We start from the raw sequence: 15,880 nt of genomic DNA, 5'->3' as shown, positions 1-15,880 counted from the left end.
TGGCAACTCTCATTCAGCAGAGTTGAGTAGTTGTGATATCACATATGGCCTGCAAAGCCTAAGTATTTACTACCCAGTCCTACGAGAAAAAGTTTGCTAGCCCCTGCACTATTCTGAAGTATTACGACACTATACTAAGGCTAAGTAAAACTTAATTAAGAAAGAAAACTATAGCAGAATACAAAAATACAAATGACATGCTTGCTCTGATTCAGGCACTTTCAAGATCATAGTTTATTTATTACTTCAGATAAAAAGATAGTATACATATTAAGGAATCCCTTAAAATTCAACTCTAAAGTTATACACCATCTAGTACTTTTGCATTGAATGTTAACCAAAAAAATCTCTAAACACCTGAAAGCCCCACTATTAACATGAACTATGGTAATAAAAAATTTGACATTTAATTTGTTCAATATATAGTATTTACATTATGAAACCAATGCTGATACCATAAACAGTGATAAAGAAATAGTAAAAATAAACTTTAAAAAGCAAAGGTTTATATTCTTACAATGTGCTAATCATCATAATTGTATATAAAAATTAAAACATAGCAGAGCTTTCTGTTACAAAATTCTTAATCATCTGAGTTGTAGTCATTACTTGCTAACAATTTACATGCAACATCTGCTAAAATTGACATTTGATTTTTTTTTCCCCCTAAGAAAGTGTGAGTAGATAAATGACATTTAAGAGCAGACATTAATTTACCTGTGGACAGAAAAAGAAAAAACTGTACTCAAGATTAGTACTGGTCACAAGCCTCTTCCCTATAGATATGATAAAAAAAAAAACAGTTAAGACCAAAAATAATTCCAAAAGGAGATGCATAGAAAGAGTACCATGAATGGCACAGCTCAAAAACTCTTCGGCCAATCAGACACATCTTTTCTCTTTCCTTCAATGATGAGAGGTCTGTTTTGTCATCAAATAATATTGACTGAGCAGGTGAGGGGCCCCAGGTGTACAACTAATTAAATCTTGCAAAATACTAAGATGGAGGCAGGAGTGGCCAGAAGGGGCAATTTATATTTAATTCGAACTATATACAGCATAACTGGAATGCAGACCATCCCAAACTGGCTTTGTGAAACAACTGGACCTTTATGATTTAATAGTTAAAATTACAACAAGTGTAATAATACAATAGATTTACATGGGAAACAAAATCCAAGGGGCATTTTATATTATTTACTGTGTTGTTTCAATTTAAAAATAATTTTGCTAAGTATACATCTCAACTGAGGTCTATGTATAAAATGTCCTAATAGATACAGATATTTACCTTTGGTGAGTTAAAGGCCTTTTTGTGACTTCTGTCTGAATTGTAGGCAGAATGCTAGATATACATGCACATGTGGGAAAAACTCAACCTGAGGTAATCCAAAAGATGTGCATGTGAGGAGACTGGAGTTACTCTGAAAGTCAAAGCATACCAGCAACCCAAAACAGGTTAACAGTGAGAATGGCAACAAGGAATGGATTGCCAATATGGCAGTAGAACTTTTTTTTAAAACAGAAAGAGGAAGGCCTCTCGTACCAGCAGAATCCTGCATACATACAAAAAAGAAAAAGCCATCCACCATTTCATAAAACAAAAGCCAATTATAGTGTGGAAAGTACAAATCGCAGAAAACCAGAAGTCAATAGAAGAAAAACTACTGGTTTACATGAGAGAAAGGAACTTCATTTTGAGCCGTCACTTGGTGAACGCTGCCACCACTGCCCACAGAACCTCATTGGTGTTGGCCTTCAGACACTCCACTTCCGGATCTAAGTCAAGGAGCTGCCGCACTCTCTTGGTGGCTAAATCATACTGCTCGTCCAGAAGGGGAGCGAAAGCATTCTCCAGGACATCAGAGGCGTGCGCTAGGTAAATGAGGGCCAGCAAGCGCTTGTCCATGCGATGAGGGTCATTCACCCATTTGTCAAGAACAGCTTCCTGTACCTTCTTGATGAGGCGCTGCTTAATATTGTTGTTGGTGAGGGGATGTGTCGTCATGTCAAAAAGTAGGAAGTTCTGTTTCTCTGTTGTCAATACGCCCTTCTCCACCAGATTTTTAGCTAACCGTTCCCGCACGTTTCTTAATTGATAATGCAATTTTAATGGATTCCAGGTCTCACCTAAACAAAAGATTTCAGAAGTTAGAAATGATAGGTATTATCTCTGCTAACTTTATAAAATGCACTATTAAAATAAACAATAAAGTATGGGGTTCTTCCCCCCTCTAAAGAAATAGAAGAAAATCCAACTATTCTTCTTGCCAACTAAACCATGAACCCCTTGAGAGCCAGGCCTTTGGATTCTAAGCACCTGGCACATTTTCAGGCACAATAGTTACTTAAAGGACCAAACTGAAGGCAGTCTTCAAACCAGTTATCCTAATGTGGAAATAAGCTAAATATTAAATATATTTGGCCTCTCTCCAGCTGCTGTCAAAAAGCAACCATAGCAAAAGGTTTCTTTTCTACTAAAACACTAGTATGCAACAAATTAACAAAAGGAAAAAAAAGTTTCCTTACTAATATGCTATTCCACAAACTGCTACATATACCCGGCCTACAAAACTAGGAAAGCCTATTTAGACAATGCTATTCTTTGATGACAAATAACATAAAGCTAATTCTAGAAGGGCAAAACATTTCACCATTTTAAACTTGTCACCTATGCACATTCCCTTTCAAAACAAATATTTAAAATAAAACCAAATAATTTTCACTAAGACAATTTTTTTCTCTATAGAAGACTGGAAAGGAATATATCAAAATATTAATCTTGGTTTTCTTTTGAGATTATGTGTGACAAATTTTATTTTTTTATAATAATTTTTTATTATGTTAGTCACCATACAGTACATCCCAAGTTTTTGATGTAAAGTTCCATGACTCATCACTTGCGTATAACACCCGGTGCACCATGCAATACGTGCCCTCCTTAATACCCATCACCGGCCTATCCCAATCCCCCACCCACCTCCCCTCTAAAGCCCTCAGTTTGTTTCCCAGAGTCCATAGTCTCTCATGGTTCATTCCCCCTTCTGTTTACCCCCCCTTCCTTCTTCCCTTTCTTCTCCTACCGATCTTCCTACTTCTTATGTTCCATAAATGAGTGAAACCATATGGTAATTGTCTTTCTCTGCTTAACTTATTTCGCTTAGCATTATCTCCTCCAGTGCCGTCCATGTTGCTTCAAATGCTGTGAAATCATTCTTTTTGATGGCTGAGTAATATTCCATTGTATATATTGACCACATCTTCTTAATCCAGTCATCTGTTGAAGGGCATCTCGGTTCCTTCCACGATTTAGCTATTGTGGACAATGCTGCTATGAACACTGGGGCCCCTTCTCTTCACTACGTCTGTATCTTTGGGGTAAATACCCAGTAGTGCAATTGCTGGATCACAGGGTAGCTCAATTTTTAACTTTTTAAGGGACCTCCACAGTTTTCCAAAGTGGCTGTACCAACTTGCATTCCCACCAACGTAAGAGGGATCCCCTTTCTCCATATCCTCTCCCACATTTGTTATTTCCTGCCTTGTCAATTTTTGCCATTCTAACTGGCTACGGTGGTACCTCAATGTGGTGTTGATTTGAATTTCCCTGATGGCTAATGATTTTGAACATTTTTTCATGTGTCTGTTAGCCACTTGTATGTCTTCATTGGAAAAGTGTCTGTTCATATCTTCTGCCCATTTTTTGATTTGATTATTTGTTTCCTGTGTATGGAGTTTGAGAAGTTCTCTGTAGATCTTGGATACCAGTCTTTTATCTGTAGTGTCATTTGCAAATATATTCACCTATTCCGTGGGCTGCTTCTTAGTTTTTTTAACTGTTTCCTTGGCTGGGGGCATCACGTTGCCGGATTTCAAGCTATACTACAAAGCTGTGACCACAAAGCCAGCATGGTACTAGCATAAAAACAGACACATAGACCAATGGAACAGAATAGAGAACCCAGAAATGGACACTCGGCTCTTTGAGCAACTAATCTTTGACAAAGCAGGAAAAAACATCCAATGGAAAAAAGACCATCTCTTCAATAAATGGTGTTGGGAAAATTGGACAGCTACATGCAAAAGAATGAAACTTGACCACTCTCTCACACCATACACAAAGAAAAACTCCAAATGGATGAAAGACCTAGATGTGAGACAGGAATCCATCAAAATCCTAGAGGAGAACATAGGCAGCAACCTCTTTGACATCAGCCACAGCAACTTTTTTCATGACACATCTCCAAAGGCAAGAGAAACAAAAGATAAAATGAACTTGTGGGACTTCATCAAGACAAATTTTCTTTTTTGTACCTTTCTGTATTTTCCAAATGATCTCCAAGGAACATGTATTTTTTTTTTAATTGAAAAAAAACACTATAGCAATTCTCTAAACTAGAACACGTTAAAGATCAACCACAGGCACTTTTATTATATGCAAAAGCAGTAAGGTTGAAATTTTATAATATTGAGAGAAAACAAACTATATTGTCTAACCACTAACTGCTATGTAATTTAAAATAATAAAAAATTCAGTTCCTCAGTTGTCCTAGCCATGTTTCAAAATGCTCAACAGCCGTGTATGCTGTCTACTGATTGGACAGTATAGAAATAGAACATTTCCATCATCACAGAAAGTTCCAGCGAACAGAACTATCTTGAAATATATTACTATTCAGTTGGCCATAAACAAAGAGTATTTTACCATATGAATAATGAGGGTATGGCAAGAGTAATCAGACTTCACAATTAGACCCTCTGACCTTACACAAATAGAAACCTGGATAAAATATATGAAACAACTGCTTTCCAGTGCTAGTCAAAAGGCAGTCCTGAGCGGGGAACCTAAGTGAGCCATACTACTGCGCAAGCTCACTATCTAAAGGCATATCTCAGGCAGCAAAGCAGGACAAAAGACCTCAAACAGAGCACAGGAATAACACTGTGTTTAAACAGGTGGAAAAAAATTTTTTATTTAAATTTAAAAATTTAAAAAGGCAGAGACTAGAGTTCCAGGAAGCTAAGGCAGCTGAAATACAAAGAGTACTGGAAAAGAGAGAGCTACGAAGAACAAAAGTTCTAGAAATCCATATGGTGTTCCTCTGAGTGTGCCTGAAAACAAAGCCACACAAGTTAAGGTGAGAAACTCTGCAAAGCTAGGAAACAAAAAATTACCCAAAGGCTGTAAGCTGAACAATTCTAAGGGTTCACATGGGGCTGGCGCAAATGAGTGCCAAGCAGACTAAGTGGAAAGGTCTCACTGAACACCCAGGACATTCAGAAGGGACTCCAGAAGGATCACGCTTTTGCAGTAGGCCTAAACCAGCCCTTGAGGAAAGACTGTTCTAGACCTGGCCTAATGGAGCTTAAAAACAAAGTGATGCAGAAGTAACTCAATTGCCTACCAAAACAAATTTCAACACTCTTTAAAGAAAAACAACAGAATCCAGCACTCAACAACATAGCACTCACAATGTCCAGCAACCAATAAAAATTACTAGGCCCTGTAAAAACGTGACCCAAACCAAGGGGGGGAAAATTCAACAACAGTGAACCAAATCAGACATGACCCAGAAATGACATAGAATTAGCAAAGATTTTAAAACAGCTATTTATAAATATCTAAATAATTTAAAGGAAAACATGAATGCAATGAAGAGAAAGTAAGAGCTATTTTTTTAAAAGAATAAATGATCTGGAAGTGCCATTTTGCATTTTGTGATTCACTCTGAAAAACTAGGGACTTGAAAGAAAACTGTCAAATAAAAAAAGGTTGGTACCATGAATTATTAGTAAACTGAAGTCACCTCCTATATTAAAATAATAATAATATTTTCCATAAAAACCCTAGCAAATCAGCTTCCACAAAAGAAAAATGATCATTGCATTCGATTTCCTGGGTAACCTTAAAAAGGAAAAGAAATATATTTGGGGCCCTATTAGACTTTAAAACCTAAGAGTATAAAAGAAAAATGTAACTCAATAATAAATGAAATTCTATTATTTCAATTTCTAGTGTTAAGCCCATACCTACATTTAATGTTAAGAAATGATTAAAATAGTTACTTGATGAAGCTTTATCGCATAACCGGTTTTAACAGGCACTCTGGAGCCAGACTGGTAAGCTTTGAATTCCAACTTGGTCATTTTCTAGCTTGCAACCCTGGGCAAGGTTTCTTAACTTCTCTATTCCTCTGTTTCCTCATCTGTAAAGTCAAGATTAACAATTCTACCCACCTCATCAGGTTATTATGAGGATTAAATGAGCTAAAGACATATCAAGTTCTTAGAACAGAGCCTGGTACACAGTTAACACTCAGCAAATGTTAGCTATTATCACACGCAGAATCGGCACTGTGACAGAAAGAACTTCACGTATTCATAATGCCCTAAAAATCATATTTGGTACTAAGAATACAAACGTAAGTAAGACATTTCTAACTCTGAAAAATTTTTAAATCAGGTAAAAGAAACATCCATAATATAATTAGTTATCCTGGCAAGAATAAGATGTGTAGGATCATAAAAACCATATGAACAAGGAGCCCAGAGGGAGTAAGAAATTATCTGGGTTTGATGTAAGGGGCATTTCTACAGTAGGAGAAAGAACTTTCAAACTACATCTTGAAAGCCCTCAGGAATCAACATCCTATGAAAGGAAGAGGAAGGGCGCCTGGGTGGTTCAGTAGGTTAAGTGTTTGCTTTCAGCTCAGGTCATGATCTCAAGGTCCTGGGATCGCACCCCAAGGCGGCGGGCTCCCTGCTCAGCGGGGACACTGCTTCTCCCTCTGCCCCTCCTCCCCCCTCACACTCTCTCTCCCTCAAATAAATATTTTTTTAAAGAAAGAAAAGAAAGAAAGGAAGAGGAGCCTGCATTACAGGCAAAAGAAACAACCAAGTGGAAAGGCAGCAATGATATGCAGAATATAACGAGCCCTGGAATGGAGTCACACATCTTTCACAGGTGCTACGATTTTCATTTTTTAAGTTTGTACCAACCCATTACCTCCCCCAAAAAATGCCTGCCTGCCGTACCTTTCACCAGACAGTTTGGGGTTTGTGTTTTCTAGTATCACTGGCATGAGGTACGCAGCCTAACACACTAAGCAAGAATTGGCTAGGTTGTGTTTTCTGACCTTCTTCTGACTTTTGGCAATTTAAATAAACATAAAATAATCAATAGCCAAATTTATGTAAAAGCCCATAAATAACAGTTCAACTTTAAAATTAACTAACTATGCTTATAATAATTTGTCAATTATCAAAGTAGTGCTTTTGCCTGGCAACTCACTAGTCAAACAGAAGGGTATTCCGTGCCTCAGAGAATATCTTGGCTATCTATAGAGTTCCAAAAGTGGGGGGCTGGGGGGGAGGATCAAGATTATTCTGGCAAGTCCACAGTTAAACATCTCTTTGCAGACTGAAAACACAAAATCCCTCTAATGCTGCTATACAATGATTTTTTTTTCCTCATGGGAAATGAATGGGATTAGCAATTTACAACTTACTGTTTATTGTACTGAAGTCATACTAAGATTTACCCACTCTATCCACAATTAAATCTTATATAATACAACAAATGGAACAAGTAATGGTTACAAAGTTCCTATGAGAAATTCTCAATTCCCAATATGCTACTTTACAATTCAGTATTGCTACTAAAAATGAGAAGAGCCTAAACACAGACCCACCTTCAAATACGGTGTTCTATGATTGGACCTTCTTATGGGCTACAGTTTCTGCCCCAGAAGAAGTAATAAAAAAGGGCTCAAACATCATCTCCCTTTGCAGTAATTCACTCAAAGGGAGCAATCTCACCTGCTCACTCCAATACAAATGTTATTCAGACCTCCTCAGATATATGAAAAAATGAAGAAATCTCATATGCAGAAGGCTGAAACAGTGTGGGTAAAACGCAGATGTTGTTCAATACTTTTCTTGGCACCCCAAAAAAAGGTACAACGAAATAAATGAGTGGTGAAAGTGTCTTGGCATCCTGACATTTCTGCCGTTTGTTTTAAAAAATAATAATAAATTAAGCTAAATCCAAAGAATAAAGTCACCTCTTAAATTAGCATACTTAAGACACCACTATAAACTGGGATGGGGGTAGCTGGATGAGTGAATATACAATAAATGTTTAAACTATCACCTAAGCTGCTTCAATTTAAGCAGACTATCAGATACCTTTTAAATACTTTGCAATAAATGCCTGATGACTTTAAGTGTTCAGAACTCTAGATTTAAAGATGTTACTGTGATCCATATTGCTATTCATCAGCTCCTAAATTATTCAGGATGTGAAAGGATTTTATAAGTTATACAAGCAAATTAAAATGTATAGAAAGTATTTGCAGTTCACTTTTTTGTAAAGGAAATTGTGAGAAGTACACACAGAGAAGAAACGGTTATTTACGCCCACTGCCCAACAATTACTTCAGAGAAAATGACATACTGAGAGGTACACCTTAATATTCTGCTGCGAAAAAACTTCGATATTCCTTGACGTGTAACAACCAAAAGCATCTTTGTTCATAAATCTGGAAGTCTAGTGACACCTTGTGACCAAACTCATCAACTACATGTCAAGATTTCAGAAAATCACAGTAAGTAGTCTTTGTCTCAAATATATGTGTATTTATTAATTTTTAAATTAATGAGACATATAAGTGCTTATAATATACTGGTAGTATGAGCATGTATAAATGTATAGTGTAAGTAATGGTAATATGAACCCCTGGGTACCGCCACCCTCAGGTAAACAAGATCCATCTGTCAGACCTTAGGCACCCACGTGCACCTTCTCTGCCTCACAGGTAACCGGCAGACCAACATGCTCTCTTCTACATACAGACTCTCGCCTCCTCTGCACATATCCGCCAACAATACAGCACAGTACCACAGTCCTGGCAAGTGGCAGCAGTCCCAGGCTTAGCTGCAGGAGGACAGACAGGCCCACCAATTTTACCTCTCTGTAGCCCCTCTGAACAAGAGCACTTCCTTCCATCTCCATCTCATTATTACTCTTCAAAGGCCTAATCCAAGTTCTACTTCCTCTTCCAACAACTAACACTCCCAAGGATTCCTCTTTTCTCGGAGCTACTGCACTTTCAGAGCACCGTATTGTTAAACCCTCATCTCTTATCAAATTATTAGAAATACACAATTTTTGGGATGCCTGGGTGGCTCAGTTGGTTAAGCACCTGCCTCCTGCTCAGGTCATGATCCCAGGGTCCTGGGATCGAGCCCCGCATCGCGCTCCCTGCTCAGCAGGGAGCCTGCTTCTCCCTCTGCCTGCCGCTGCTTGTGCTCTGTCTGTCAAATAAATAAATAAAATCTTAAAAAAAAAAAAAATACACAACTGCTCCCCAAATGCACTTTAAGATGTTTCAGTATGGAAGCACTTCAAGTTTCACAGCACCTCTGTCAGTAAAGCTGCAATAACTGGTATCTGATATTACTCATTACCTGGAACCAACTTAACATCTTCAGAATTTAATATTCAACAAGCTGGCTGCAGAACTGTACAATTAAAAAGTCAAAATGGTAAATGCTATGTTGTGTATGCTTTACCACAATAAAAAAAAATGCTTTAAAAAAATCAGCAAGCTATCCATACTTTCATCAGGCAGGAAGTAGATGCTTTCTTATAAAGAAATGTGCTTTTTTTTCTCCTTCTCTCATTCTGAATTCTCTACTTTTAGGCTAAAATTACAGGTCATTCCTAATGTATGTCAGGAACACATGACTAAGGTGCTACAGGTGCTGTAGGACTAAGGTCCTACAGATAGGCGAGCACTGATGGCCCCCTAAACATCGCAGGATATTGCTTTAAAACCGTTCTGAGCAATTAGCCTCGCAGTTTACCCAAATTCCTAATTCAAATGGACACTCAGAATCATTTACTGAGAACAAAGTGGCCTGGGATGGACTCACAGCATGAGTGAGAAGTCCTAAGGCTTCTGAGGCTTTGGGGTTGCTTGTTTCCACAGCTTAACACAGCCTATCCAATATAAGGTAGCGTGAGATAGTTTCTGATGTATTTAAATACTTCTGAGAAAATCGTCCAGACTTCTGCCATCTTTTCACTCTCCAATCAGGTGAGAAGAGTGCAACAGCCCAACTTGGTTCAATTAGCACTTATATCGAGTACTGAACAAGATACAGCCACCTTATATGTTGAGAGTCAACCTTCCTGCACTCCATACTCCTTGTATGCCATACCTGCATGACAGACATATAACCTGTCAAAGGAAATCCCAATGCGCCATTAGCACATATGATGTAAGCTTGTATAAAGAGGTGGCTGATGGACAGAGGGGTCTGAAACATCCCCACAGTGCTAACTGGCACCGAAGTGGGTATCAGTAACATTAACACAAGACCCAACTACATTCCATAAAAGAACACCACTCTGACCTACCTGCCAAAAAAATTAACTACAACTTTGAAAAAGCCTGCTTTTAGCCAGTTGGGAACTTAACTACAAATTCCAATATGCACTACCAGAAGTGGTAATGGGCCAACAGGAGCATGACCCAAAGATTGCTTAGGTGATCTCCAGAGGAAGTACAAAATGATCCATCAGGGTACAGTGAGAAATTATTAGCACTTCTATTTTTATCTGAAAAAATATTTGCTAATATTTAACATATGGAGTTAAAGCCCTAAGTCTCTGTTAAATGGCCATTGTCACCAATAGACATTAAGTGGAAGGCTAACCCAAAGAAGGTTGACAACATGCTGGGCAATGTGACATATAGTATTGGTAGGTGCTAAGCAAGAATCTAGTTTATAACCAAACAAATCCTGATCAAATGGGCAAAGTAATTTTAAAAGATTCCTGCAAAAGAAATTATAATTGAACATAGCACCAAGGGGGAAAGGGGGTTGAGTTAAAGTTTCTCTTACTCAATGAAGTAAAAAGAACCTTTATTAGAACATCTACAAGAGGATGGCCAAAAGAGAAAAACTGCAAAATTAATCAAAACTATCTTGTGAATAAGACTGTTTTCTATCAGTAACAACAAAGAATGAACACTGCCCTAAGTGTAAAGTGCCCACTGTTGCCCTATTAGCTAAGAATGGAATATATGTATTCAATCTTAAATAAACAAAGATGCAAAACTCACAGTTTTTTACTGAGAGAACATCTTATAATAGGATTATTTTTAGAAACTATAAGTTAAAAAAAACTGTAAGTGAGAAAAAAATGACGTTAATTACCAATCTAACAACATCCATTATGTTTTTAAAAGTTAAAGAACAGTATGTTTGAACATGAACTAATACATGTACACAGAAGCGATGTTCTATGTAACAGTAAAGAGGAAGAGCAAGAGAACTTACGTCCTATATTCCACACTTAGGTCCTATACTAGGGCTCTCTACCTAGATTAGACAAATACACAAATAACTTTCAGTGCTGTCAACCAAGTATTTCAGGTTCTCCTTCCTGGCTTCACTTTCCTATCTCCTTAACATTAGGGGAAGCCACGTGACTTGCTCTGACCAATGAAACTGGAACCATGTGTCCTCTCTGAACAGAAACTATGAGCCTGAATGATTGGCTATGCTCATCTTCCTTTTACAATAGTGACAGACAGTGCTCCAGATGGTGGCAGCTCTATCTGCCTGCCTGGCTGCCAAAGTGAGAATGAAGTGGCCTGTGACTACTTATGACATGAGTGAAAGTCACCTGTTGTTTAAAGCCACTGAGGTTTGAGGGTTGTCTGTTATCACAGATTAACTGAGTCTACCCAGTGTAAGGTAGCATGAGGTTATTATGATAAAAAATGGTGGAAGCTCTAAGGAAGAATATTACGTTTCACTGAACATCTATCTGCTCAGTCTTGTTAAAACGGGGTGAAATTTTAAAAACCACTATTTTCCCCATTCAGTGACTAATAACTTTCAAGTCGGCCTAAATAACTAAACAAGCTTTTGGCCATTTTGTGTAAGTTCCTCTCAAAAGAATTTAAAGCTTTTAGAAAAGTCTTTTAAACAGAACTTAGCTTTTAGTTTACACACAAAATCTTACCACTAAGTAATTCAATCCAGTTCTGGACCGTTTCTGGAGGCTGAGTCTCCTTAACATGCTTTAGAGCTTCATCAAGAAGAACATCCCCTGTTGGAGCATCTGACTTACAGATCACCTAAAATGTAAGCAATAAGAATGAAATGATCCACTAATTCTTTCTTCCGACCATCTCTTTAAATGAAAAACTTAAACAATTATACAAACAGTTCATTATACTTAAAAGTCCCTAGTGTGTTCGTGCAGTGTCAAGGTTCAGATTTTAAATTAATTCTCTACTAAGAAATCCAACATTAAAAAAAAAAAGAAAGAAATCCAACATTTATACCTAACCAGATTAGCCACTATCATGAATGAAAATAAAGTTAGTGTGCAAGAATTTGTAAAGCAAAAGGCTAGAACAGTTTTTACTCACTGTTAATTCTTTTCATTTCTAAACCTTGGGCTAATCAAGAAATTCATTTTTTAAACATTTATTAGTTACAGAAATAAACTCAATTATATGCAATTGCATACTCAATTCAGTATATGATAAAGGTGGCATTTTACAGCAGTGAAGAAATTAATTTTTCAATAGATGTTATTGAAACAACTGGTTAACCAATTAGAATTAAAAATTAAGTAAGACTTGGCTCCTCAGAGCTTATACCACAACGGAAGATAAAGATTTAAATACAAAATATAATTTGGGGGGGTGAGAAAGTTTTTTCAAAATTGTGGCAACTAGCAAAAACCTTGAAAATACCAACAGGTCTGGTAACAAAAAAAAAATTTTTTTTTTTTTAAGATTTTATTTATTTATTTGACAGAGAGAGAGACAGCCAGCGGGAGAGGGAACACAAGCAGGGGAAGTGGGAGAGGAAGAAGCAGGCTCATAGCGGAGGAGCCTGATGTGGGGCCCGATCCCATAACGCCGGGATGACGCCCTGAGCCGAAGGCAGACACTTAACCGCTGTGCCACCCAGGCGCCCCTGGTAACTACGAAACTTTTTAAAGCTAAGATGGATACAGAATCCATCTAGAAGTAGAAAAACACAAAGCCGGGGAATAAGAGAAGAAAATGCTGTAGGGGCACCTGGGTGGCTCAGTTGGTTAAGGGTCTGCCTTCAGGTCAGGTCATGATCCCAGGGTCCTGGGATCCTTGCTCACCGGGGAGCCTGCTTCTCCCTTTCCCTCTGCCTACTGTTTCCCCTGCTTGTGCTCTGTCAAATAAATAAAATCTTAAAAAAAAAAAAGAAAAAAGAAAAGAGGAAGGAAGGTGGGTGGGAGGGAGGGAGGGAGAAAATGCTGCATACTGCTTTAGCCAAGTATTAGATATCTGCAGCCTTCACTGAGTTCTTGGCTAAGCAACAAATTTCTAGTTTAAATTCTAGAATATCAAATTTTAATCTGTTATATTACTTTATGTTAGCTATTAAAATGTCATACAATTTTAAAATATTATTTTTTAAATGCAGCAGTTCTCCCTTAAACTTGTCTTCAACACATGTCCTTCACCTTTCTGCTCAATCTTCTGAAAGGCTAAAAAATATATAACGATATGTCTATTTCCGAGACAGCATGACCCAATAGGAAGATAATCATAATAACAAATGCAAGCCACAAAGCTTTTTAAATTTTTGTAGTTATATTAAAAAGGAAAAGAATTATGTGAAATTAATTTTAATATTATTTTACTTAACCCACTACAGTCAAAATATTAACATGTAATCAGTATTTTTAAATTGAGATATTTTACAGTCTTCCTTACCACGGTTAAGTTTTCAAAAATCCAGTGTGTTTTTATTCACAGCATGTCTCAATCTCACTAGCCACATTATAAGTGTCTGGCTCACAGACACATGTGGCTAGTGGCTACAGTGCTGGCAGATATAGAACATTTTCATCATCATAGAAAGTTCTACTGGACAGTACTACTCTGGGCCATGCTTTTAGTAAGGGGTCAGAGAGAGTAAGAAAAAAGGAGAACCTTGGCAGAAAAAAGTTGTCTGTTTATATAATGTGTTCATGCCACCACTTCTGACCTTCCACTTACTCCTTAAATTCACTGCAATCTGGCCTCAACACCCACCCTATGCCCACCCTCTGAGACACATCTTACATCATGTCACAATAGCCTGGGTATGGGAGGATCCTTTTTTCTCATGAAATTCTCTCCCCTCAATCTCTAGGAGATGGGACTACTCTTCTCCATCACCTTTGCAATTACTCCACTCAATCTAGTTATCTTTCACTTGGATTAGGTTTCCTAACTAGTTTTCCCAAACTAGTTTCAATCCATTCTCCTTACTGATATTTTTAAAAGGCAAGTCTTACATATTATCTCAAGGTTTCTGCTTAAAACTCTTCAATGCCTCAGAGTAGTTCTAAACCCCTTAACAAAATTCAGCAATCTGTGGCTCACTAATAAATATGCTCTGCCCACACCTTTAATTTCTATTTAGTGTACTGCACCTTAGAGGGGAACCTCATTCTTAAAGATGAACAGTTAACCAAGAATGACAAGATACTGAAAGAAAACCCTCAATGTCAAAGAAACCAAAAGACAGAAAGAACAAACTTGAAGGAACAGATAAAAGAAATTTTCAAAAAGAGCCACAATATTCTTAGAGACTTAAAAGAAGATATTACATCCATGAAATAAGAGGTCGTGATAAAACAAAACAAAACACAAGAAAAGGCTCCTGGAAATCAAAAACATTAGAACCACATTAAAAAAAACTCAAAAGAGGGTTAAAAAAAGGTAAGGAAGGCCAAGAGAATGCCAATTATATCTTAATAAAGCTAGGAAACTAAGAAACAGAGAGAAAAAAGACTCGTCAAGAGGTACACATCAAACTTAAAGTTCTAGAAAATAGAGCAAAGATGTAAGAAATAGAAGAAAACTTTATAAAACCAAAACTCAACATTTCTAGATTGAAAGAACCCATGCATAACAAATTTTAATGTATATGCTGCCAAAGTGAGCACAGAATAATGAATTTTAACAGACCCACATCAAGGCATATTCGTACAATATCGGAACACCGGGGATAAAGAGAAGATCTGAAATGCTTCCAGACAGGAAAACAGGTATCACACAAAGAATGAAAATCAAAAGGGCACCAGATTTTAACAGCAACTTACTCTGTATACTAGAGGACAATGGGGAAATGACTTCAAAATTCTGTGGGAAAATAATTTAAATCTAACATTCTATTCCCAAACTGTCAAACGAAAATGAGGTAAAGAAATTTTCAGGCCTGCAAAGCCTCAAAACATTTTCCTCCCACAAGGACAGAAAAAAAATTTCCAGAAACAGGGGGTTTAAAGCAGTAAAATGAGACAGGAGTCCCAACAGAATCAAACCATAACCAGTCCAGACTGAAGCACAAGGCAAATTCTAATGGAGTTACCGGATGTATTTGAACATCTGAAAATTAATGCTAGTTTTTCTCAGGGGGAGCACATAAGAAAAAAAAGGTACAGAGAAAAGATTTTTTAAGAAGAAAATTATTAAAACTCTAGGGGAAAAAAATGAGGGGCGCCTGGGTGGCTCAGTTGCTTAAGCGTCTGCTTTCGGCTCAGGTCATGATCCCAGGGTCTTGGGACTGAGCCCCACGTTGGTCTCTTTGCTCAGCGGGGAGCTTGCTTCTCCCTCTCCCTCTGACTACCGCTCCCCCTGCTTGTGGGCTCTCTCCTGTCAAATAAATAAATAAATTTTTTTTAAAAAAATTAAAGAAAATATCATAGGATATAACCAAACTCTGAAGGGTTAACATAACTGTAATATAAAACAATCGTTATGGTTTTACAAAAAATTATGACAGAACTCTATCAGGAACGTTGGGGGGAGAGATGAGT

At 37.4% G+C, this 15,880-nt stretch overlaps 1 protein-coding gene across 1 annotated transcript in view; it reads right to left on the bottom strand.

The window, feature by feature from the left end:
* Window positions 1-205: 205 nt before the first annotated feature.
* The window catches only part of GOLPH3 (golgi phosphoprotein 3), a 62,520-nt gene continuing 46,845 nt past the window's right edge, over window positions 206-15,880 (bottom strand). Inside the window, exons 3-4 of the mRNA XM_045787191.2 lie at window positions 12,041-12,155; window positions 206-2,130 (exon numbers count right to left, since the gene is read on the bottom strand). Coding sequence (XP_045643147.1) covers window positions 1,706-2,130; window positions 12,041-12,155 — 540 coding nt within the window. The 3' untranslated portion in view covers window positions 206-1,705. The remainder of the gene's footprint in view (window positions 2,131-12,040; window positions 12,156-15,880) is intronic.

This window comes from Ursus americanus, chromosome 15, assembly GCF_024610735.1.
Source record: "Ursus americanus isolate L20-20 chromosome 15, mUrsAme1.1.p, whole genome shotgun sequence".
Classification (NCBI taxonomy): domain Eukaryota; kingdom Metazoa; phylum Chordata; class Mammalia; order Carnivora; family Ursidae; genus Ursus; species Ursus americanus.
Note: the sequence above shows the minus strand (reverse complement) of the source record. Positions and strands in the feature narration are given on the sequence as shown.